We start from the raw sequence: 24,883 nt of genomic DNA, 5'->3' as shown, positions 1-24,883 counted from the left end.
ATGTAAAGGCCTGTCTGAGAGAGTAAGCCCTAATTGAGCAGAGATACTTCATTTCACATGTGAACTCATGCAGATCTCTCCGAAAGCCTGCTGATAGAGGTGCTCTTAAGCACACACAAAAAAAGACTTCGATGTGGAAGACGACCAGACCAAAGAAGATTTAGATGTCAGGCAGAGATGATGATTTTTTTACGGATTAAAAATGCTAACATTGAATTGGGAGTTGTGTCTGTGTTGGATTTTCTATTCTTAGAACAAATGTGATGACTTATAGTGCTTTTGCCTTGATGCAACACATTTTAGTCAGCTTAAGTGTAACTGTGATATGCAAAAATGGACTGACAAAAATAGAAAAGACATTAAAAAACAACCATGGTAATTTGATGTTTTTTGGACATATATTATTTTTACTAAATTATAGTACTTTGAATATTATTTATATTTATATATTAAGTTTGGAAGACATTTTCTTTTGACATAAATAGATATCTCGGTAAATTCTGGCAGTATCGCTCAGTTTCTTTGTGCCTTGTAATAATCACTCATTTTTAGAGAAAATCAACCGATAGTTGATTTTGCCGATGCCGATAACTAAGATGGTAGAAACGGCCGATAACCGATGAATCGGCCGATATTGATTTACAATTGATTTATTGAATATTTAAAAACAATTTCTTAGTCTGTCCTTACTATGCGGGCACAGATATAGAAGCTACAAGAGTCCAAAATGAATAAAATTCAAGATGCCTTTTTATTGCTCAACCAAAATCCTGAGTATAACTCGAAAAATATGTACGATTTGGCATAACACAGGACTTTTTATCTATAAACAGACCTCAAAACACCGGGGAGGCAAATTTTAAAATGACAGAGACTTGCCTCAATTACAATCCTTGGCATTTAAATATTTTCCAAATATAGCTTTTAATAGACTACCGGTAAATATTCACCAGATGAAGGGCTTTGTGTGTATATATACTGTATATAACCAGATGAGATTTATTGAGGAATAAGGTTTATTATTATTTATAAGATATGAAGTTGGAGACACAATGTGCTGATGGGGCATGTTTACATATAGTCAAATTTTTCTATGCATGCCCTCTCTTCAATTTAAAACACTCGATTATCTAAAATAACAAAATATGCATAAGTGTGAATAAAAATATGGATTTTCAGTGGTAATGGATTTAGATACAGCAAATACCAACATGATTGTATTTATTTCACCTTTAGAGGCCACTGTTATACAAACTCCTTCAGCTCCGGACACAGAAAAAAAAAACTTAAGTAAAGTTAGGCCAATATATTGGTTTTAATGATTAATCAGTGCGGATAGTTGCTTTTTGGAAATATCAGTTATCATCAAAAATGTATGCCAATAGTTGCCGATAACCGATAGTTCCAAAAAGCAACTATCGGCACAATCATTCTGTAAAACCGATATATGGGTCTACCTCTACTCATTAGAACTGAAACAATATTAATAATTTGTTATTTCTATAGTTGCTTTTTGCAACTATATGTTATCTGAAAAAATCTGTGCTGTAGTTGCCGATAACCGATAGTTCCAAAAAGCAACTATCGGCACAGATCATTCTATAAAACCGATTTATGAGTCTACCTCTACTCATTAGAACTGAAACAATATTAATAATTTGTTATTTCTATAGTTGGTTTTTGCAACTATATGTTATCTGAAAACATCTGTGCTGAAGTTGCCGATAACCGATAGTTCCAAAAAGCAACTATCGGCACAGATCATTCTATAAAACCGATTTATGAGTCTACCTCTACTCATTAGAACTGAAAGAATATTAATAATTTTTTATTTCTATAGTTGCTTTTTGCAACTATATGTTATCTGAAAAAATCTGTGCTATAGTTGCCGATAACCGATAGTTCCAAAAAGGAACTATCGCCACAGATCATTGTTTTTAGCAATGTATCACAGTAGTACCATGGTATTGTTTGAAGTACCATCGAGTACACTGGTACAGTAACTATTCAGTAGTGTGGTATATTAAAGTACCATAGTGTTTTTACCTGATACCACCTACTGTACATGCTTTTTGCAAGAGCCTGGAGTCTAACTTTACAGCATATTATGGATTAATATCAGTGAAATGTATTGATTGCCTTCTATATTACTATTTAAAATAACAATTTTGTAACCATTTTCTTCCCGTTTCTTTCTTATGAAAGATCTCAGCTCTAGTATCTGACAATGTTTCGCAAAAAGAAAAAGAAGAGGCCAGAAATTTCAGCACCGAAGAACTTTGAGCATCGTGTTCACACATCATTTGATGCAAAGCATGGAGTCTTCGTCGGCCTTCCTACACAATGGCAGAGTTTAATCGAGAACCTACGCAGACCCAAACCGATGGTGGACCCTTCCAGAATAACACCAGTAGAACTCAAACCAAAGAAGGTGAGAATTACATACATCAACAAATGCATTTATTAATATTTGTCAAGGCAATCATCACTATTACTGTTGCTCATAGTTAAGGCTATTGTTTTTAACCAACTCATAACCCCCAAGTTCGGTGTTCAACTCATCCTGGACTGTTACGTGCATAAATTATACCTCAAAGAATGCATTTTGTTGAGACGTGTCAGATTAGGTAACTGCACTTAGAAACGTGCTTTTACTTCTCTGTCACCCTGGTCTCTTTCCTATCATGTGTCTCAACTAATCATCCTGCTGTGTACACGATTCGAAGATGTGAATCCTCGGAGGACGAAAAAACGTATTACCTCACAGTGGCAATTAATAATGATACATGTAGGTGCCACCAGAGTTACACTAAGCCATTAAAACTGCAACTCCAAGCAAAAATCCTATCCTAAAGATCTATGCATGCAATGTATGAATGTGTAGCCATTAAATGTGAAGTATATGTAAACATCTTAAGAGTATACAATTGGCTAGATTTCTACATTTTAGGACAAATGATGTAGGATGAGTTACACACTGAAGTTTAATACTTAGGTTTAGTGATTTGAAGCACTAACAGCAGCTAATTAAATATGAGCATGCACGCCAAATGCTTGAAAGCATAAGTGCTCATTTTGGAAGTCCAATGGAATCTTAAGGAGAGTTTGGTTTATACTTGGCAGAGATATAGAAATGATGACTCAAAATCCTTGCAGCTTGTTCAGTGGAAATGATGCACAGAAATGGCAGGATGCTGCACTGTGATTCTGGGCTATTTGACATGAATTCTGCACCTTAGCTGGCAGAGATGTTTATATTTTGTCTCTGAATGTGCCCTGAGCTCATAGAAAAATGTCTTCATGTTGAATGATGGATTTTAAGGGTATATTTGTACCTCATGTCACTTGCGTGATGACAGCTGTGTCAGTATATGTTGCAAATATAAAATACAGACTCATGAATATCATGTCTTTTCTTCACAGTGTATACTGTATATATAGTGTTAAGGAATTGCGTGTGGCTTTCTCAGACTGAACTTACATTGAATTTATTTTGGGTCTGTCTTGGGAAATGGTGCCAGTATTGCCTGAAAATTGCAAAAGAATTTGTTTTACATTTTTTTTTTAAATTATAGCTCTTGAAAAGGTTCCTGAACTTTAACGAAATCATATTTTTTCAGGTCAACAAACATGATTTTTGTTTTGTTTTAATGACCAATTCTTAAACTATCTCCTCCAGTTCTAAATATGTGGTTACAGTGGTTTCAACCCTGTCACAATAAGTTTGGAATATATGTACTTTTTTAAATAGATAACTAAATAGTAACATTTACATTCATGCATTTGGCAGACGCTTTTATCCAAACAGTGCACTTATTACAGGGACAATCCCTCGGAGCAACCTGGAGTTAAGTGTCTTACTCAAGGACACAATGGTGGTGACTGTGGGGATCGAACCAGCAACCTTCTGATTACCAGTTATGTGCTTTAGCCCACTATGCCACCACCACGTAACACTTACTAACAAATATCATTGCAATGGGTGATGCTAGGTTTGGGCTATCGGGACTTAAACCCCAAATGTTTTTTGCAGGGATGTCAAAAATACCAATATTAAGTGCTACATATACAGTATGTAATGATACCAGTCTTTCAGTATCGGTTATACCAAAAAACCCGACTGTCAATCACAGTCCATCTAGATACCATAATTACCAAATGTTTAGATATATTGCACAGGGTAGCCCAATTGTCTTTTGGGATATGCGTTTTTCACAGCACACATCGTTTCAAAGCAGCTTTAACAGAAAATTAAACCGTAATATTTATATAGTCTTAAAGTCATCATTATGTAGTTTGATTAAATTTGATTGTAAAGTGTGCATAAAAATAACTATTTAAATCATTAAATAATAATTCTATTTATATCCAATAAATACAATGCAATTGTCCTTTGTTAGTTGGATGCTGAAGGCTTTTGTTGGCAATTAAATGATACTCTATGTATTTACATTTATTTACATTTATGCATTTGGCAGAAGCTTTTATCCAAAGTGACTTACAGTGCACTTATTACAGGGACAATCCCCGGAGCAACCTGGAGTTAAGTGCCTTGCTCAAGGACACAATGGTGGTGGCTGTGGGGCTTGAACCAGCAACCTTCTGATTACCAGATTACCATATTAACTGTGAGGTTTGTTGGGGTCCATCCTAAATCCAAGGTACAGGCAGTGGCATATGAAGTATCCCATGTCTTACAGTTGGAGTTGGCATCAGTTCATCCTCTGAAGTCCATAGTAAATGACTGAAGTGATGTCTGGCTGGCACCGGCTGTAGCTTGTTGTCATCTCTCAGCGGCACATAGCAGTGGAGTCCGACACCAAGCATGAACAGAGCTGGATCTGGCTAGCTCTGGTAACCTCTGGATATGAATCAGGTTGAGACAGGGAAACAAATCGAATTTATTGCAGAGTTATATTTGATCTATATCGCTATTTTTTAGCGGCTTATTTTCAGAGGTTTTTAGTCCAATCATTAGTACCTCTGTTTTATCGGAATTGAGTAGGAAATTTCTGGCCATCCAAACTTTGATTTCATTGATACACTCTGCTAATTTGGAGAGTTATGAAATTTCGTTGGGTTTAGAAGAAATATAAAGTTGGGTATCATTGGCATAACAGTGTAAACATATTACATGATTCTTGATAATATCTCTCAGGGGAAGCATACTGTATTTAAGGAGAAAAGTAGAGGCCCTAAAACTGATCCCTGTGGCACTCCATACTTAACTTTTGTTTGATTTGTCAATTCCTCGTTTACACATACAAAGTGGTAGCGGTCTGATAAATAGGACCTAAACCATGCTAATGCAACTCCACTAATGCCAACATAATTCTCCAGCCTATTCAAGAGAATTGTCGTGATCTATCGTGTCGAATGCAGCACTAAGATCTAAAAGCACTATCACATGATGACTAACACGATCAGATGATAAGTGCATGTCTCTGCACTGTGATGGGGCCTAAATCCTGACTGAAATTGTATATATATATAGCATTTCTCTGTAGAAATGAACATAGTAGGAGGACACTAAATTTTCTAGTATTTTCGACATAAATGGGAGATTTTAATTCAAAGGGTGGCCCCATGTGTATCCATAGAGGTCTGGGCTATAAGCTCAGAATATCCGCTTGTCCTAAAACCATGCCTAATCATCACACTACACCAAAGTAATTCATGGGGACTCAAATGGAACACAAATGGCACAATATCCTCAGAATGACCCCATTATTGCAAAACAGCATCACCAATCATTAATAATTTGTTTATATGTTTTGCTTTACTTTAGTTTTGATTTTCAAGCTTTGATAGATTTGACCAGTCATTCAACATTTCCTAAACACGAATGAGCCAAAAATAGCCTCCTTAGAGGAAAGTGTCATTTTGAGATCATCTGTGCCCTGGTGAATTCACACACTCTTTAAATAGTAGCAGATTTCAGTTCACATTAATCAAAATCTCCCTCTCGTCCTCCGCAGACCATCGTGCGAGGGAGTATGATTGGCCACGGAGACTACATCTCAGCCATGCTGTCAGACATGAACCGTCTGTCAGTCACCAGCTCCAACTCTCTGCGCAAAAGCAGTCCATCGGCGCGCAAGAGAGCTCAGTCGCTCGGCCGCCTCGGGGAGGTGAGCGAGGGTGACACATACCAATATGAAGGACTGGAGCCGTCTCAGGATGAACTGGATGCTCACTGGGGCGACAAGTCACGGAACATCCACAGTGAAACCGGTACGCCGTATATGGGTCTAAAGAAAAGCATCACTTTGCAGCCCAACGGTGTGCTGCCAAGAGCAAAGTCAACCTATGAAGTCAGCATGAGCTCTTTGGGGGGGCCTCCACCTCCTCCGGTCCTATCCGCACCTCCTCCACCCCCCATCCCAGTCCCAGAGCCCCCCAGAACTATGTATATGGGCGGAGATGTTGGAAGTCCGACAGAGAGACTCATGATGAGGAGAGAGTTTCCCATTGTGTTCGCACACAACCAGAGACCTATTACCTGTTTCTACAATCCCATGATGCCCATGCAACCACCTCATGGGGATAGCGGGGGTCTCACTCCTGATATGAGGACTGCAAACCGACTACTGGTACACCCGCAAAACAGTCCTGGGAGACCATACTCTTCATACGACCTTAAGGTAAACAGACATGTATTATTTGTTACTGTCTCGCTTGATAATCAACCATAAATTAGCATGAAACCAAAATTGACCACATTAGAAATTGTCAGGAATGAATCTGTGAATCTTATATATTTAGCAACACGTGAGGTGCTGGAATTTACCTTGGTCCCATTTGACATCTGCTCAACATGCAACAGTAGACAGTTGCAAACTCGTAACAGGGATCAATTGAACTACTAGCATGAGTAATTGAAGAAGAGTGATTGCTTTTATTATTACAACTTATTCTATGTTCTTATAATCTATATGCAGTATTTACTATTGTGCAGATCTGTTTTACTCATTAAACGATTGTGGTGGTCATGAAAAAAATCCCAAATCCGCCCCTTCCAGTGCACGAAAACTCATTTTAATTAATTGGTTCAACGGGACAAAATCGCGAATCATAATTCAGTCCGAGTCTGCAATTTCTCCCTGCAATTGATTTGTGAATTATATTCACCCTTTGCTATATTGAATGCTCTACAACTGCACATTATATGATGTTTTACTGTACAGTAATTTTTAAAAATTGCAACACACTCCAAAAAATTTGGGACAGTCAGTGTTTACCACTGTGAAACATCACCATTTCTTCTAATAACACTTATTAAGCATTTAGGCACTGAAGACATAAGTTTGTTAACTTTAGAAAGTGGAATTTTCCACATTCATCCATATTGCAAGTCTTCAACTGCCCAATTTTATGGGGTTTTAGTTGCCGTATTGTGCACTTTATAATGTGCCACACATTCTCAATTGTAGATGGTCAGGACTGCAGTCCAATCTAGCAACCGCACTCGCTGTTTACGCAGGCATGCACTTGTAATCCGGCCAGTATGTGGTTAGAAGTTGTCCTGCTGAAAATGCCGAGACGTCCCTGGAAAAGATGGTGCTGGATGGCATTATATGGCACTTTAAAATTTGTACATATCTGTCTGCATTCATGGTGTTCTCACAGATGTGTGAGTTACCCATGCTATGGGCACTGACATGCCCCTGGCCCATACAGACATTGGCTTTTGTACCTGATGCTAATAACAGCTTGGATGACCCTTTCTTTGGCCCAGAGATCACAATGGCTGTTTTTGTTTTTAAAACAGTTTGTTCCAATGTTCTACTTTCCATCCAAGATGAGACCAAGCACAGAGAAGTCGACAACTCTTCTGGACTGTGATGATGTACGGCTTCTCCTTTGCATAGTAAAGTCTTAACTTGCATCTGTGGATGTCGAGTAACAAAGGTTTACTAAAGTAATCCCAAGCCCATGTTCAAGATATCCGTTACAGATGAATGATGTTTTTTAAGACAGTGATGTCTGAGGGATCAGAGATCACGTGCATTCAGAAATAGTTTTCATCTTGCCCTTTACACACCGAGATTAGACGAGATTGCCCCGTCTCAACTTTTTTGGAGCGTGTTGCAATCTTCTGATTTGAAGTTTCTGTACATTTAAAAATAATACAAATCATATAATGTGTAGTTGTAGTGCTTTCAATATAGCAAAGGGTGAATATAATTTATAACTTTGTCAGAATATGCTTTGTAGGATTTCTAATGAAAACCTAGTGCTATTGTCCACTTTAGTGTACATTGTGTTTACCAGCGTGGCATTTTGTGATACATCACTCAAATTTAAAAAATGGCATATCGGATGAAACTAGAGACTCTAACCTTCTGACTCAAACAGGTTTCAATGTAAAAACTTTATTAAGTTTCATACCAGATATAGTTTTATTAGCATTTCTCCCAAAGATAAACTCGGTGCTATGTTGTTTGGTGCTTTGTCTGACAGCTCAGAGGCTCCTGAACTGAGATCAGTTGGTTTAATTAAATTCAATTGTGTGTTGTATATAGCAAAGCCAAAATACAACGTCCACACATGTGGACGCGGAGTCGCACAAGGATACTTTCAAAGAACACAGACTGCAGATCACTGACCGTGAAAAACAGTAAATGTTTTTATTTTCTTGTTTTTCAATGATATAGGCAGACACTTTAAGGCACCAGTCAGGCTATATGCACAGCGGTACCAGCAGTCCACTCGTGAGTGGCACCAGGCCACACAAAGCCTTCCATGCTTCTTCTAGCTACACTATTGGACTATCACCCAACATCAGTTATCGACCCACCGGCCCTGACCCCTTTATGAGACACTCTGGCTGCCCAAACCCAGGACTGTACCCCAGACAAGACAGCCCATCTCAGCCCAGACCCTCACCCACCGGTTCCCTGGCCAACAGCCCCCCGGGAACCTGTTCCCCTGCGTTCAGACCCCCCCAGCACCCCTCGCCACGACCCCCGCCCGACCCACCCAAAGTGACCCATGAGCAGTTCAAGGCCGCCCTGCTGATGGTGGTGGATAAAGGAGACCCACGGTCATACCTGGAGAACTTTGTGAAGATCGGAGAAGGTTCAACGGGTGTGGTGTGCATTGCCCGTGAGAAACACAGCGGACGGTTGGTGGCGGTCAAGATGATGGATTTGAGGAGACAGCAGCGGCGAGAACTTCTCTTCAATGAGGTGAAACATTCGAGGATTTTGAAATAAATTGTCGACATACATTTTATAGCACAAAAGATTTAACGAAGCCCCAGTTCAATAATGTGACTAAAAAACTTTCTGGTTTGTTCACAGGTGGTAATCATGAGAGACTATCAGCACAGGAACGTGGTGGAGATGTTCAAGAGCGCTCTTGTGGAGGAGGAACTCTGGGTAATCATGGAATATCTTCAGGGAGGAGCTTTAACCAACATTGTGTCTGAAACCAGGTATACAATCAGAACATTTACATCCACTAATGGGGACAAGCTCATCCTTTATCTAGGAATGCAATTTTGAGTATTCCTAAAGTGTTCTCAGTAGCGTTCAACAAATTTTACAGCTCAAATAGCACATTTTTGTATACGAGCTTCACATTTCTGCTTTGAAACCCTCCGGTACACTTGCCCCATAGTCTTCCATTACAAGTGTATCGCTGTAAACACAATTTTTGTCACTTTTAACAACTAAAGGACGAGTTAAGATTATTCTGTGTGGTAATCAGCAGCATGTTGCAGAGCCTGTTTTATCCCAAAACATTACTTTAGGGCAGGGCTGGAATGGGAAGAGAAATCGGCCCGGAATTTTACATAGCAACTGGCCCAAAAGTTGATGAGCGGGGTGGGGTGGGTTGAGCCAAAAGTTGTTGTCCTTTTCTGCATATCGCGGCACCGTTTTGTGGTTCATTCTGCATGATGCATCGGCTCAATTTAACTTATCGCGGCCTGTTTCGCGGCAAACCCACCGGCCTGCCCGGTTCTCCCGATGGCCAGTCCGCCCCTGATTGCCCCCAATGTGCATTGGCCCACCAGGAAAATGCCAGGTGTGCCAGATTACTAGTCCAGCCCTGCTTTAAGGTGATGTGCATGTACTGAATGTTTGAGGTGATCCTGTGATCACAATATTGTCAACATTATAAATGCACAGTCTCAGGTTGCTCCTAAGGGTCTCGGCTTGTAAATAGAGTTCTGTAAAGTGCTTTGGATGGCATTAAAAGTGTCTTTTAACATGTTGTGTTGTTGTAGTATTTTATTCACACCACAAGAGGGCAGTTAACTCATTAAACTTGGGTGTGCTTTGGTTGTGTGTGTGCCAGTATAAGTGAGCCACACACTCTTTATCCTATGATGAAAGCTTTCATTTGATTATACAATTAGATTAGAAAATATTGTGGTGACATGAAGGGAGAATCTGATTAGTGATCAACTTAGTTTGGTTAATGCAGCTCTCTTTGTGTTTGATATAGTTGTAACATGATCCACACAAACACTCTCAGCTATCTCTGTATGTCATGTCCCTCAGGCCTCAAACTGCAAACTGGGACTGGCATCAGAGGGAAGCACAAGGTCTAACCAGAGCTGCATTGAGTACGGCATGTTTGCCAACAGGATTGATTTAGCACAGATTGCCAGAGGGCAAAAGACAAGCCAGAATAGGGCAAGATTAGTTTATTTAAGAAGAATGTTTGGATTTTGGCTGAATTTATCCTGTTGAATTCAGGACTCATTTTTCCAGCCGATTTATGATTTACAGGTAATTATGTGACATGCATATGTTAAAAGGCACTTGTTCCTGGGTCTGCGTCTGTTTCTTCCACATTCTTAGATGTCTTTAATCTTTAAAAAGTCTTACCTGTGCCAAGATGTAAGGGTGTTCTAGATGGTTGCCATGCTGTTGTTAGTGGTTGTTAGGGTGTTGTCAGTTGTTGCTTGGTGGCCCAAGGGTCAATGATGTGACATGTAAATAATACAATAAAAATATTTGTCCTAAACTATTTTTCCAAAATACATTTAAAAAGCAATTCACACAAAACAATCAAACCTCTATTAGGATGAACTAGTTTTCAATTACTGAATTACCCAGTACATACCCCCCCGGTCAACAACTTTGGGGGCGTTCTCATTTAGGATCACATACTACCCCCCCGGTCAACAACTTTGGGTCCGTTCTCATTTAGGATCACATACTACCCCCGGTCAACAACTTTGGGTCCGTTCTCATTTAGGATCACATACTACCCCCCCGGTCAACAACTTTAATGCCGTTCTCATTTAGGATCACATACTTCCCCTGTCAACAACTTTGGGTCCATTCTCATTTTGGCTCACATACCCCTCCCGGTCAACAACTTTGGGTCCGTTCTCATTTAGGATCACCTACCCCCCCGGGAACAACTTTGGGTCCGTTCTCATTTAGGATCACATACCCCCCTGTCAACAACTTTGGGTCCATTCTCATTTTGGCTCACATACCCCTCCCGGTCAACAACTTTGGGTCCGTTATCATTTAGGATCACCTACCCCCCCGGGAACAACTTTGGGTCCGTTCTCATTTAGGATCACATACCCCCCCTGTCAACAACTTTGGGTCCATTCTCATTTTGGCTCACATACCCCTCCCGGTCAACAACTTTGGGTCCGTTATCATTTAGGATCACATACCCCTCCCCGGTCAACAACTTTAGGTCCATTCTCATGTAGGATCACATACCCCCCCCCTTCCGGTCAACAACTTTAGGTCCGTTCTCATTTTGGCTCACATACCCCCCTCCCCGGTCAACAACTTTAGGTCCGTTCTCATTTTGGCTCACATACACCCCCCCCCCCCCTCCCCGGTCAACAACTTTAGGTCCATTCTCATGTAGGATCACATACCCCCCCCCCCGGTCAACAACTTTAGGTCCGTTCTCATTTAGGATCACATACCCCTCCCCGGTCAACAACTTTGGGGCCGTTCTCACCTCAGACAACCTTATTTGTCAATGACCCCTCCAAATCACAAGAGGCCAACTTTCTTAAAGTGTTGTTATATAAGTATTTCTCTGCATGTCTTTAATTTTGTGTCGTCATATATTCAGGTTGAGCGAGGAGCAGATCGCTACAGTGTGTGAAGCCGTTCTGCAGGCGCTCGCGTATCTCCACTCGCAAGGTGTCATCCATCGAGACATCAAGAGCGACTCTATCCTGCTCTCATTGGACGGCAGAGTGAGTCCAGCTCTGTTTCCCAAATCGATTGTTTCAGCTACTTTTTTCCCTATCAATTTTCAAAACTAACGCACATACATTTCCTCCTTTTAATGCTGTGCAATCTTAGCTGTGAAGAGCATTTTACAGAACGCAACACAAATCACAACAATGTGATGTCTCGTGTTTCTGATGTAGATCAAGCTGTCAGACTTTGGATTTTGTGCCCAGATCAGTAAAGATATTCCAAAGAGGAAGTCTTTAGTGGGCACTCCATACTGGATGGCACCAGAGGTCATCTCAAAGTCACCTTACGGCACTGAGGTAATAACAGACAACATTGATTAGATGTTAATGTTATTGTCAGACATATAGAGTTACCCCAGAGCCTAAAGATTACAGTGAAATTAAGAATTTGTGTTGTCTGAACTCTCCAGGTGGATATTTGGTCTTTGGGAATCATGGTGGTGGAGATGGTAGACGGAGAACCTCCATATTTCAGTGAAACTCCCGTAGCTGCGATGAAGAGACTGCGAGACGAGCCGGCGCCTACCGTGCGCAACATTTATCAGGTAAGAGCCAAAAATCTCCATGAAATACAGTGAAATAAAGACAGATGCCGATAACAAGCAGAAAGAATGGCAGCGGTGCCAAACTTAACTTCCTGAACAAATTGGCTTTTATATTTGGATTGTATTAAAGCATAATTAATTGGAAAATATTTATGTGATTAAGTTTCTAAATGTATTTATTTTTTACAAAAAAAGCAGCTTTTCAGAGAATATAGATTTTTTTTACTATTTAAAACTATAGCTTTAAATAGAGCAAAATAATTGTAATTGATCTCGTGATTTCATAATGAAACGTAAAGTTTTTAAGCATTTTCTTTCACTTAAATTTTTCATGTGAATTTGCGTTTTTATATATATATATATACGAGACGAGAGACATTCCATGAGCACTTATGGTGTGACAGCATCATGCTTCACTGTGTGTATCACTCCACTTGTGTTCGTGCTGTTCTAAACTAAAGTGTAAGAGCAGTGCACATCTGTTTAGGAGTTACTGTCTTTATTTTTGAAATGACATATGTTAGCCAGCAGGTGGTGACAAAAGATCATTTTTGTGTGTAATATGAGCCAGTTGGTGACACAAAGTGAATCCGTTAGTCATTGTTTACATAGAACAGCACTCTGTGAGTTTCCACATTGGATACATACGGTTTAAAATGGCGGAGGACATCGCTGTTTCTATAGTGAATGACATTTGCGCACCGGCTACCCCGAAATAGAGAGGAATACCCCGCTTGGACGTCTATAATCCACTGAGAAAGCTGAGAGCATCTCTGATTGGGTGTGGCAACAGGTGATCGCACACGTACACGCTCTCTCTCTCTCACTCTCTCTCTCTCTCTACACACACACACACACACATCCATCCTTGTTTATCCAATGACTTGTTAGAAACAGCACAAGCCGTGATACTATTTCTGAAGTGACATTTTTTAATTACTAACGGAGGTTTGGACGCATCATTTGCTTTGAACCAGCAACGGCACATTGTGATCGGTCGCGTAATAAAGTAGTTCAATGCCCAAAAGCGTTTTTATGAGTGTAATCAGTTTTTCCTCATTTAAAAAAATTGACTTGTTCATTGAACTGTTGTATATAAGCAATATCACACTCGCAATTGTGCGATATGGCCGCAGGTCGAGTGCCGTAGGTAATTACAGCAGTGCTGATGTAGGGCCATATCGCAGTCTTGCTCATTTTATATTGCTTAAATATATATCTTTTATACATTAGGGCTGACGATTTAACGCGTTCATTCAGTGCGATTAATTTTACCAAAAATAATGCATTTAATCACATTTTAATTATCTAAATATTTTATATTTAGATATATGTATAATATATATATATATATAATTTTTAAATATTTAAAGATAACTTTGTATAATTATATATTGATATAAATATGTATAATCATTATATATTTAATTATTGTTATATAAGGGGCTTTCTCAGCAATTTTTTTTATATGCGATTAATTAATCGGGACACCATGTAATTAATTCGATAAAAAATGTTAATCGATTGACAGCCCTAAATATATATATATATATATATATATATATATATATATATATATATATATATATATATATATATATATATATATTATTTGTTTTCACCAAAACACCATTATGTTAGGCTGAAACAGTAATTATTAATAATTTTAACACAAAACATCTACAAGTTTGGAACCTATAAAATAATAATAAAATATTTGAATAAAAAGTGTTTTTGTTACAAATTATTAAAAATACATTGTGTTCATGGAGCAAGTTTACTTAAGTTTGCTAAAGTAAAATATCTAAAAATGTATGATTAAATATATATATATATAAAAATTTTACATCCATAATTTTTACTATTTATTTGCATGTAGTTATTTGACCTTGTTAAATACAATGTAAATGTCACCAGTGGTGCAAAAACAAAGCCAGTAAATGTGTTTACTGTAGTATCAATAGCCGAAACGAACATAAATAATGTCTTGAAGCCCTATAACGTCCCGTTTCTCTTCAGGTGTCACCAGTACTGAAGGATTTCCTGGACCAGATGTTGACGCGAGATCCACTGGAGCGAGCCAGCGCCACCGACCTCCTGGAGCATCCCTTTCTCCTGCAAGCCAGCTCGCCGCAGTGCCTGGTGCCCCTAGTGGAGCAATACCGCAAGCGCATGTCTCGCTGCTGAAGTTCCCTTCATTCGCACTCGCTCGCCAGCGACTGCTCGTTCACACGGAGGCCCCTTAGATGCCCTGCCGTGTGGAAAATAAAGACGAGAAAGAAGCAAAAGGAGTGGCTATGTAGAGCAGCGCCTATTTTTCCTCCAGAGGAACCAGGATTTAGGTGGATATTTTATGAGAAATTAACTATATAAACTCGGACAACCGTTTTCTTCTCAGAGAGGTCTTATTGGTTGAAATGGGAATGTTTTCAAATGTCAACGTTTTGCAAAGTATGCAAGAGCGCTTTCAGTGGAGGAAAGTGTGGATGAGATGTAAACGTTGCAAAAAACAATACGTGTTGAAATACCGAGTAACGTGGATGTGGCCACTTAATGTAAGACTAACGCAAAATGAGAATAATAGTAATTTACAAGTTCTATACATTGACCAGCCATTCATGTTATCATTTATTAACTATTTTGTCATTTCTGATGCCGCTTTGCATAACTAATAAGTTTAACATATTTTTACTATACATAACGACCCCTATATGACCCCCATTGTGGCTTTAAGTTCATATTTGTCCGTTTTGAGGTCATCCATATGCTAGTGCACTCCTAAACTTTTGCTAAATTAACTTTAAGCAGATATACAGCACATTTAAATGTATAGTTCAACCAAAAACTTTAATTCAGTCAGTGTTTACTTTTCGTTATGTCATTCAAAACCCCTATGCTGTTATTTTCCTGTTGAACACAAAATATGTTTTTAATAATCTTCACATTGGTCTTTCATTTCCAATTGTTTGTGAGCACCAAAAATGACAACAAAATACCATAAAAGTAGTCCATACCAGGGGTTTTCAAACCTTTTGATGCCAAGGACCCCCAGTTTGTGAAAAATAGTAAATGTGACATAATCAAGACATTTGAAATTAAATAATTGTCTTTTTGTATTGTGATTGTATTAAAGCAAATTAATTATAAAATTTTATAGGGAAAATAGGTATATTAAGTTTTTCTTTGTCTTCTAAATGTATTTGTATAATACTTTTCACAATAAATACTGTAGTTTCAAAGTAAATTTATAGAGAATAGTGAATTACAAACAATTTAATAATATTTTAAATTACGTGCAAAAATTATGGCTGTCATTAGAACAAAATAATCGTAATTAGTCTCATGATTTCAGAATGAAACGGCAATAATGTGGATTTTTTTTTTTACACTTTATTTTGCTTTCGCTGAAATTGTTAACTGACCGCATGTGGCCCCACTGGGGTCCCTGTCTCCTGTTTGAAAACCCCTGGTCCATATGACACAACTTAGGAATCAAATATGGTGCCTATGGCGCGCAGGTTGACACCTGATGTTATTGATGTTCAACTTGCCTTTTACTGGAAAAATATGCCAACATACTGAGGAAACGTGCCCATGCCTAGCCATTTTATGGGATCTTTAAAATCCATTTAGCTGATTTCCTTCCTATACCAGCACTGAAAATGTAATAAGTCTGCAGATCCAGTGTGGGCTTGAAAGAGATTTTACGGCACAGTAACCATATATTTCGACTGTTTTTTAACCACAGGAAATCGATGCTTAAGACTGGCTTGCATGGCTGAATAGTGGCACTTCGCTTGAATCTTAATTTAAGGAAAGGAAATGTTTTCAGAAACAATGGCAAAACTGATGTCATTTGTTTTCTGCTCTATCAGGTGTGAAAGGTTTGTATGAGCCATTGAAACCAATTGTACATATTTTAATGACTTATTTATAATTTTTTTTAATGGAATGAGCGCCTGCTTTTCAAAAGGGTGTTGTGAATGGTTTGTAAACTGTGTAAATATTGCACCTGAGCTTGAAAGTTTATTCTTTCTAAAACTGCTCTTATTTTAAATCGGCTACTGTAAAAGTGTCAGGCGAACAAATAATGTACATAATCATAGCAGGGGAAAACCCCGTATTTGCATTAAATTGCATTGTTAATTAACAACGAGAGATGAAATCAAAATATTGTTTTATTTAGTTTTTGTTTATTGGTGTGTGTTTACACTTTGGATTCAGTGTTCATTGTGATATTTCTGCATCCTGTTGTACTGTGACATTTCCAGAATTCTTATATTGTAATACAACTTTAGAAAAGAGAGAGAGACTGATTTAAGGGCCATTCACACAGTATACGTCCCTAACTATGGCTGTTTGTGATTTGAGAGCAGTGAATAATAACTTCAGCTACCGTGTGGCTTTAAAACTGACTTGAAATATAGTGCACAATTACTACTTTCAAACTTTTTTGTCCTATTTGAGCTTTACAGCCACAACTTTTCAAGTTAAAAGTAGTTTCAAAAATGTTTCTCGAGACCACTCTCTTCTATTAATGTCTGTTGTCTGTGCATCCGTTTTGTAAGGATGCTTTCTGTGTGAACGGCCCCTTATAATTTGCACAGCTCTGTGTATGACACTGAAATGATCAGAGCAGCTGAGAACACACGACTCATCTCACCTTCTTGCCACAACATGTTTCGTGTGCTTGTGTTTGTATGTTTGTTGTTCATGAAAAGAGAAATATGCATTAATTTTTTTAATGAATAAATCCTGCATATAAAAAAACTCACTTGAAATCAAGTTTATTCCTTTCACAAACAGATGCTTTAAGCTTTATTAGTTTTATTTTTAAGTTTATTAATATATTTGTCTATCAAAAAAAGCAAAGATACAGTATATAAACATATTTACATTATAGATAGGCATACATATATACAATACAGAATTGTTAATCCATACAAATCACAATTTTCTGTGTATATATTTCACTTTTTATTCAAAGTTCAAATTTTTCTTTCAAGAAAACATATACTTATAAAAAATATAACATGCATGCATTGTGATGAAGCTATTTACGATGCATGTAGGCACCCAACAGAACACAGACACTCTTTTACGGTGCAAAATGTCTGCAATAATAATAAAGCACATCTACAGAGGCAATGATTGACCTTGAGAGATGCAAAGAGCCAAAGTTATTACATTCATTAAGTACATGGCAGTTGATAAATGTTAAACACCTGGGTGTTGTTTCTGTACACATAACTTGCAACAGTGCTGTGTCTATGAAGTGTCAGCATTGCCCTCGACACTGCGTCATGTTTTCTTTAAGCATTGTAACGTGATGCTTCAAGTTCAAACAGTAAGTTCCAACTTTGAAATTAAACTTGGATGAAGCATCAGACAATGATTAGCGGACAATTTACTAAGCAATAGCCAAAGTCTGGTCCAACTTTACACCGAAGTGTCTTTCCACACATGTTTTTGTCTCACTAGTGATGTCTTTTAGATTACAAAGCAACAAGAACTATTTATAATCTGTCAAAATGTTTGAAGAGACTTGAATAATGTTTGTCATTTTGAAGCAATGCTTGTTTTGTGAAGGGGATAGTGGTGCTTGATGCTAACGTGGAGTCATAAATATCTTTAAATTCACATTTAAATGCCTTAATGAAGCTACCACAGAGTTATAGTTATCTTAATATAATTTATTCATAATTGCACATTTATGAGTAAAATAAGGCAGAATTACTCTCTAATCTGTAATGCCAGTCACTTAGAGGATACCATGGCGTTTGAGTGGAGCGTTGGCGCCCTGACGCGAGCCACGTTGAAGCCATTTAAAAGTCACAAAATTCATCTTTAAATGCCTATATACAAGACTTCCACAGTCCAATTTATCTTAATAGAAATATATTAATTATCACACATATAAAAGTGAAATAAAGCAGAATTACTCAATCTGAGATGCTAGTAACATGGAGGGCACAGCGGCGCTTGCCGATGGCATTGAGTAGAGTGTTGGCGTCCCCACAATGCGAGGCATGTGTAAGCCACATAAGTCACAAAATTCATTTTTAAATGCTTATAAACAAGGCTTCAACAGAGTACAAGATATTTTAATAGAAATATATTCATTATAACACATTTATGAATTAAATAAGGCGCTAATCAGTTGGAGGGCACAGCTTCGCTTGACGTTGACGTTGAGTGGAGCTTTGGCACCCCAATGCAAGCCATGAAGAAGCCACTTAAAAGTCACAAAATTCGTATTTAAATGCTTATATACGAGGCTTCCACAGAGTCCAAGTTATCTTAATAGAAATATGTTCATTATCACACACTTAAGGGTGAAATAAAGCAGAATTACTCTCAAATTCGCATCTCACCCCGCTGATGCTGTCCACACTCGGCTGGCTATTCACTCTCTGATGAGTGTGTGAGAATGGAAAGGTTTCGGACCGGGACATCTTGGCTTTCGAATTCTGGCCCGCCTCGGTCGGACAGTCCCTGATGTGCCTCAAAAATTCTGGAGCTGTGAATCTACGGAGCAGCCTGGTTCCAAATCCAGCAAGTCCGGAGGGATGAGGTTTGATTCTCTCAGGTTCAAGTTCTTCTCGATTGAAGAGAAGCTTGTTCTGTCTGCCTGTTTTGGAAGTACCATCACGCTCTTTTCTACCCTTAATCTCACCAATCTGGGATTTCTCAAATCCTCCAAGGTGTTCTGATTTCACAGCATCATTTATCTTCATGTTGTCACGGCAGTACAACTTTGCCACAAGAGGTTTCTCATCCTGAAGCGACGCTCTTTTGAATTTACTGGCAGACCTGTTGATTTCGTGTACTTCACCTTGATAGGACTGTTTCCGGCCGGTTCTGAGGTCCAAATTAATGGATTTGGCTTTCCCCCAGATGGGAGCATCTTCATTCTCGTGTTTGAGCCGTTCTGGATTGAAATCCAAACTTCTGGTGGTGCCCACTTCTTTCAGAACAGAGTTTTGAATCTGTTTTGAAGCAAACAAGATATCCTGTCCATCTTCAGTTGGACGTCTCTCCTCCAATCTGTTCAAAGTTTGGCAATAGTTCATATCCGCTCCGTCAGGGGATGGCGGTTGACGTCTGAAACGAATTTGCAGGCTGTTGCCGTCTCCCACGCGTAGCTGTCTCTGAAACAAGGCTGGGAAAAGATCTTCATTTCTGTTCTGGATTTGTTTGGAGAAGCGCTCTAGAACTTGCTTGGGAAGTCGATTGGGCCACCTGAGATCTTCTACAGGTTCTTCAGAGCTGTCGGTCAGACTTACCGCCTTCTTTCCATAACCATTAAGGGCTTGAACACACTCGTTGTGTCCAAAGAAGTCCGCCACTTGCAGGGCGGAATGGCCTGCATGGTTGGTGCGCTCTAACCGTAGCCCAAGCTTCTTGAATGCCCTAACCAGGAACTCAAGGACTTGACTGTGTCCCCCACAGGCGGCGTACATGAGCGCACTGTTTCCCCAAGTGTCTGTGATTTCAGGATCGGCGTTGAACTGCACGAGGAGCTTTACGGCATCCAAGTGGCCTTGTTCACAAGCGAGACTCAAGGCAGTGCGGCCATGGTCATCCCGAATGTTTACATCCGCACCTTTTTCCATCAATAATTGGGTGAACTTTGATCTGTTTGCGTTATCTTGAAGGCACACTGCGAACATCAGAAGCGTACGACTGTTTTCGGCTTTCGAGTTGATGATGCGTCCATCCAAAGCGTCCAGGACGAATCGAGCGAGGTGAACTTTGCCACTCTGCATGGCCTCCAGGAAAGTTTTTGTGCCAGAGCCCTGACACAAATCCTTCGGTCTCAGCATCATGACCGAAATCTTCTTAAAAAGTCAGAGACTGGATAATTTGGACTTGAATGAGTGAATTAGTCGTTGTTGTTGTTGTTGTTATTGGCAGGCCGCTCAAGAGTTTGAGTGTCGACTAAGAAACTAAGAGTCTCGTCTGTGTTTTTATACCTCTCTCTCTCTCTCTCTCTCTCTCTCTCTCTGTCTCCACACCATCTCTGTGTTGCTACGGAAACAGCCATCCGAGAGCAGCGATGCTGCTGTGCCGTCAATTCACAATCGCCTGTTTTCTCAGTCAGGAGGAGAAAAAGAGAGAGACACTAATTCGATGAAAAGAATTACTCTGTGGTAAAAACACAGGTCTCTTTTATTCTGTCTGAAAGATATAAAAGGATTGGCACTTTCCGTTGCCCGAGCAACACCATTTTCATACTCCGCATTAATGGCCTTCTATCTATCTGAAGAAAAATAAATCTGAAATGACATTTTTCTGAATAGGTTCAAACACAGAGCTCTCTGTAAATGCTTAGAAAGGTTTTACAGGTCAAGGAGGCATATGGCCATTGAAACACCCGAGTCGTGCTTTATGAAATCATAGTGAAAGTTTGTTAGTGCAGATTTTATTTACTGCTTTAACTGTTTTAATTAAGACCGACATCAGACAGTCATTCTGCTTTAATGAAACAAATACTCTCATTAACAACATCTGGTCCAAATCTAATTTACAAAGAGATGCAAGATTTGCTTGCACAACACAATTTAATAATTTCCCTTAAAGGTGTTTTAACCTCCCAGAAATTTTAATTATCATCATTTACTCGACCTCATGTTTTAATCTAAATCTGAATGACTTTCCAACCCGGTCTCATGACCAGTTGAAATAATAGTCAGAGATGTCTCGTACAAAAATGTCCAACTTTTACACCCAATTCGAAAAACAAACGAACCAACCAACAACGTTATTAAGATTTTTTTGCGTTTAACCCCTAACCCAAACCTAAATCTAACCACCTAACCAGGATTTTAGTAGGAAAATATATATTGTACCACAAAAGAAAGACAAAAATCAAGGTTTTGAACAAGCGTTCTTACATTTGTTTCCTAAGTTTAACCCTAAACTACAAGGTCTAACCTCTTACCCAAGCCCTAGACGTAACAGCAAAAATCTTGTGTACCATGGAAAGATAGAAAACGTTGGGTTTGGAACAAGATGAGTAAAGTATATTACAGGTTATTGGGAAACACTTTATTTTAAGGGTCTGCAATAATGCACTAGTTAAGCACAAGACAGTAATTAATAACTAACTTATTGTAGAGTAAAGGCTATCTTCCATATTTTACCACTTATAAAACTTCTTATTTTTGTTTATAAAGTAATGCAATAAATGCTCAATTTCAGAGATCGTATGTCAAGTTAATGAAACGATATTAAGCCAATAATTAAGGCTAATTAGTATTGGCTTTTTAAAGCTGTTACTAGTAAATTAATATCAACGTGACCCCTTGTTTGGGGTGGCTGTGGCTCAGTTGGTAGAGCAGGTCGGCCACTAATCGCAGGGTTGGTGGTTTGATTCCCGCCCCACATGACTCCACATGCCGAAGTGTCCTTGGGTAAGACACTGAACCCCAAGTTGCTCCCAATGGCAGGCTAGCACCTTCCATGCAACTGTGCCGCCATTGGTGTGTGAATGTGAGAATGGGTGAATGAGTCACAGTGTAAAGCGCTTTGAATAACTTTAAGGTTAAAAAGGTGCTATATAAGTGGAGACCATTTACCATTTTATTTACCTAGTTCTAAAGTGAAAGTTTAATTAGTTTGTTTTGCACGCTTCAATTGTACAAATTAGGGCTCTCGATTTAATGCGTTAATTCTTTTTGATTAATTCAATAAAAAATAACACGTTAAACAATTTTAAGCAATTAACCTCATGTCTCCAGACCTTAATAAAGAATTCAAGCTTGTAGTACCACCTGTTTTCTCCAGGGGGCAGTAAGCGAAACTTGCTGTTTTAGGCAATGTGCAGCTTATACAGAGAACAAACCACACTTACTGACAGCACAAGATGAGGACGCGTTCTTGCATTCAAACACATCTTGATGGAGCGCAAATCCGAACACAGGGATCTCAGTTTTAAAATTAGTTTAACTTGACGTGACCTAAAAACGCAACCGAGACGTTCCAAAAGTATCCGTCTCACAGAGGTGTACATTGACGCTTCCTTAGACAAGACCTTATAATAAATCTCGGACTGATTGAAAAATTAAATTGCAAAATGGATTGCTGTGAACTCCAGGCCAATGACTGGATTATGTTCAATAATATGGAAATAAACGATGTATCGCATTCTAAAGACACCAAAAGAAGACATTACATAAATTGTAAATTATGGTTAAAATAGCATTATTCTACATTCAGTTATGCTTTAATGATGGTCTTATTCATGCATTATTGTGGACCCTTAAAATAAAGTGTTATCGGTTATGGACATGCATCAGTCGTATTGAACTGCATAAATAAATATTAAAATATTAAAAGTTATACCTTTTGAAATGAGTATTAATAGTATTATTAGAAGTATTAAACTTCAGCGTGTAATAAAGGTCGTCCGATAACGGATTTTGCTGATACCGATAACTAAGGCCGAAAACCGATGAATCTGCTGATCGTTTTTCAAATTGATCAACGGAATTTAAAAAAATTAAATAAAATATAACATTTGATTATTTATCACCACGGGCAAAAAGACAAAGAGTCCAAAATGAATAAAATCCCAGACGCAGTTTTTTCTTCAACCAAAATCCCAATAATAACCAGATTTGGTGCATAACGTGGGACTTTTATGTATAAACAAGCCTGAAACACACCAGGGACTCTTATTTTGAAATGACTAAATGATGAAAAAACTATCGGCAACTATCGACTGATTTTTGCTGATAACATATAGATCCAAAAAGCAACTATCGGCACCGATTTATCGGCTTTTTACCGATTAATCGGTGCCGATAGTTGCTTTTTACCTCTAGCGTGTAACGTAGCGCACGTAACCCAGTAAATACAGTCTAGTCGTCAAAAGACACAACCTGAAAATCCATGCAAACCTTGTTCGCTCCTGTATTACCTGCATCTCTGATGACTTTGATCAATCTAAACCAGATGTACGTTTCTTTTGCAGTTTATTGCATTTCACATAACCAGGACAACCTGTTGCTTGTTTGCATGTTGATTATATCTTTATAATGACACACGTGGCGAGTATGAAGCTCTGTTTCTCAGAAGCACTGCTGAGTAATTTAATTTATGATCAAAATAATCTGCACTTTAAAATCCCTTGAAAAAGAACCTGTTGCTCTTGAGATGAAACAGATCAGTGTGTTTCTGAGAACGGATTACTGATTTCCCAAACCGGGAGAAGAATCAAATGAAACACTAAGTGTTCCAACCTAAGAAGACTTCACTACACAAGTTTGCCCCCATCATTTACTCACCCTCATGTTGTTCCAAACTCATTTGACTTTCCTCTGTAGAACACAAAACGAGATGTTTGGCTGAATGTTCATGCTGGAAAACCCGGTACAATAAATCTTCACAAGAATGGTTTAATTTGCCATCTGAGCCTTTATTCATCAAGTCTGAACAAATTATTTATTATTATTTAAATAATAAGTGTATTTACAAGGTCAAGTCCAGCAGCTACTTCTGCCAAATGAACACGCACTACTGTGGATTTATAATTACTTTTGAACTGTTTAATATAAAACACTGTGAGAATGAGACAAGTGCAAGCTGTGCAGTAACAGTAAGTGAGAAAACTCAGCAGGTCGACGCATGTGTCCGTATGGACAAAACATGCTCTGAACATCATTAAAGGAGAAATGACTTCGTTAACAGATGACTTTGTTAAAGATTTTCCGTTTCAGTGGCATACCCACAATTAAAGGCTTATAACTTGTTAAAAAAAGGAGGGTAAAGAGTTTGGTATCATTGTAAAGAAAACGTTAAAAGCCTAAAAAAACTGCTGGAAAAAAGATATATCTCCGGGTGTAAATAAGGTGTCAGAAAAACTGCTTTTTTTTTTTTTGTTCCCAATCATATCAACTGCATCTGAGACGTCTCCGTGTGTCCACAAACATCTCCAAACATATAAAACATAATAATTGTACATAAGAACTAATTACACATGCAAACACAACAATGACTAAAGGTTTGCATAGCATGCAGACATGATTTTAGTCATGAGATTTCACAGAATGAGTTTCATTCTGTGTCATTTGAGTCATCATTGAGTCTGTGTCGTGTATTTGGCGCCATCTCCTGGTGGTCATATGTAACATTG

At 38.6% G+C, this 24,883-nt stretch overlaps 2 protein-coding genes across 2 annotated transcripts in view; one reads left to right on the top strand and one right to left on the bottom strand.

Annotated features, from left to right (window-relative positions):
* Window positions 1-17,496, top strand: part of LOC127656946 (serine/threonine-protein kinase PAK 4-like) — a 38,121-nt gene extending 20,625 nt beyond the window's left edge. Inside the window, exons 2-9 of the mRNA XM_052145515.1 lie at window positions 2,206-2,431; window positions 5,979-6,644; window positions 8,658-9,191; window positions 9,306-9,439; window positions 12,067-12,193; window positions 12,371-12,496; window positions 12,610-12,744; window positions 14,764-17,496. Of these exons, the coding sequence (XP_052001475.1) occupies window positions 2,228-2,431; window positions 5,979-6,644; window positions 8,658-9,191; window positions 9,306-9,439; window positions 12,067-12,193; window positions 12,371-12,496; window positions 12,610-12,744; window positions 14,764-14,931 (2,094 nt within the window). The 5' untranslated portion in view covers window positions 2,206-2,227 and the 3' untranslated portion in view covers window positions 14,932-17,496. The remainder of the gene's footprint in view (window positions 1-2,205; window positions 2,432-5,978; window positions 6,645-8,657; window positions 9,192-9,305; window positions 9,440-12,066; window positions 12,194-12,370; window positions 12,497-12,609; window positions 12,745-14,763) is intronic.
* Window positions 17,497-17,549: 53 nt separating this feature from the next.
* LOC127656947 (uncharacterized) lies at window positions 17,550-20,665 on the bottom strand. Its single transcript, XM_052145517.1, has one exon. The coding sequence runs from the start codon at window positions 20,571-20,573 to the stop codon at window positions 19,074-19,076; it is 1,500 nt and encodes a 499-aa protein (XP_052001477.1). The 5' UTR covers window positions 20,574-20,665; the 3' UTR covers window positions 17,550-19,073.
* Between the last annotated feature and the right edge of the window lie 4,218 nt (window positions 20,666-24,883).

The sequence above is a fragment of the Xyrauchen texanus genome, chromosome 16 (assembly GCF_025860055.1).
Source record: "Xyrauchen texanus isolate HMW12.3.18 chromosome 16, RBS_HiC_50CHRs, whole genome shotgun sequence".
Classification (NCBI taxonomy): domain Eukaryota; kingdom Metazoa; phylum Chordata; class Actinopteri; order Cypriniformes; family Catostomidae; genus Xyrauchen; species Xyrauchen texanus.
The sequence above is the reverse complement of the archived record's forward strand: the minus strand, read 5'-3'. Positions and strand labels throughout refer to the sequence as shown.

What these genes read in the sequence shown, in the direction of transcription:
- LOC127656947 (XM_052145517.1), bottom strand. Translation starts at nt 20,573, where the DNA reads ATGATGCTGAGACCGAAGGATTTGTGTCAGGGCTCTGGCACAAAAACT.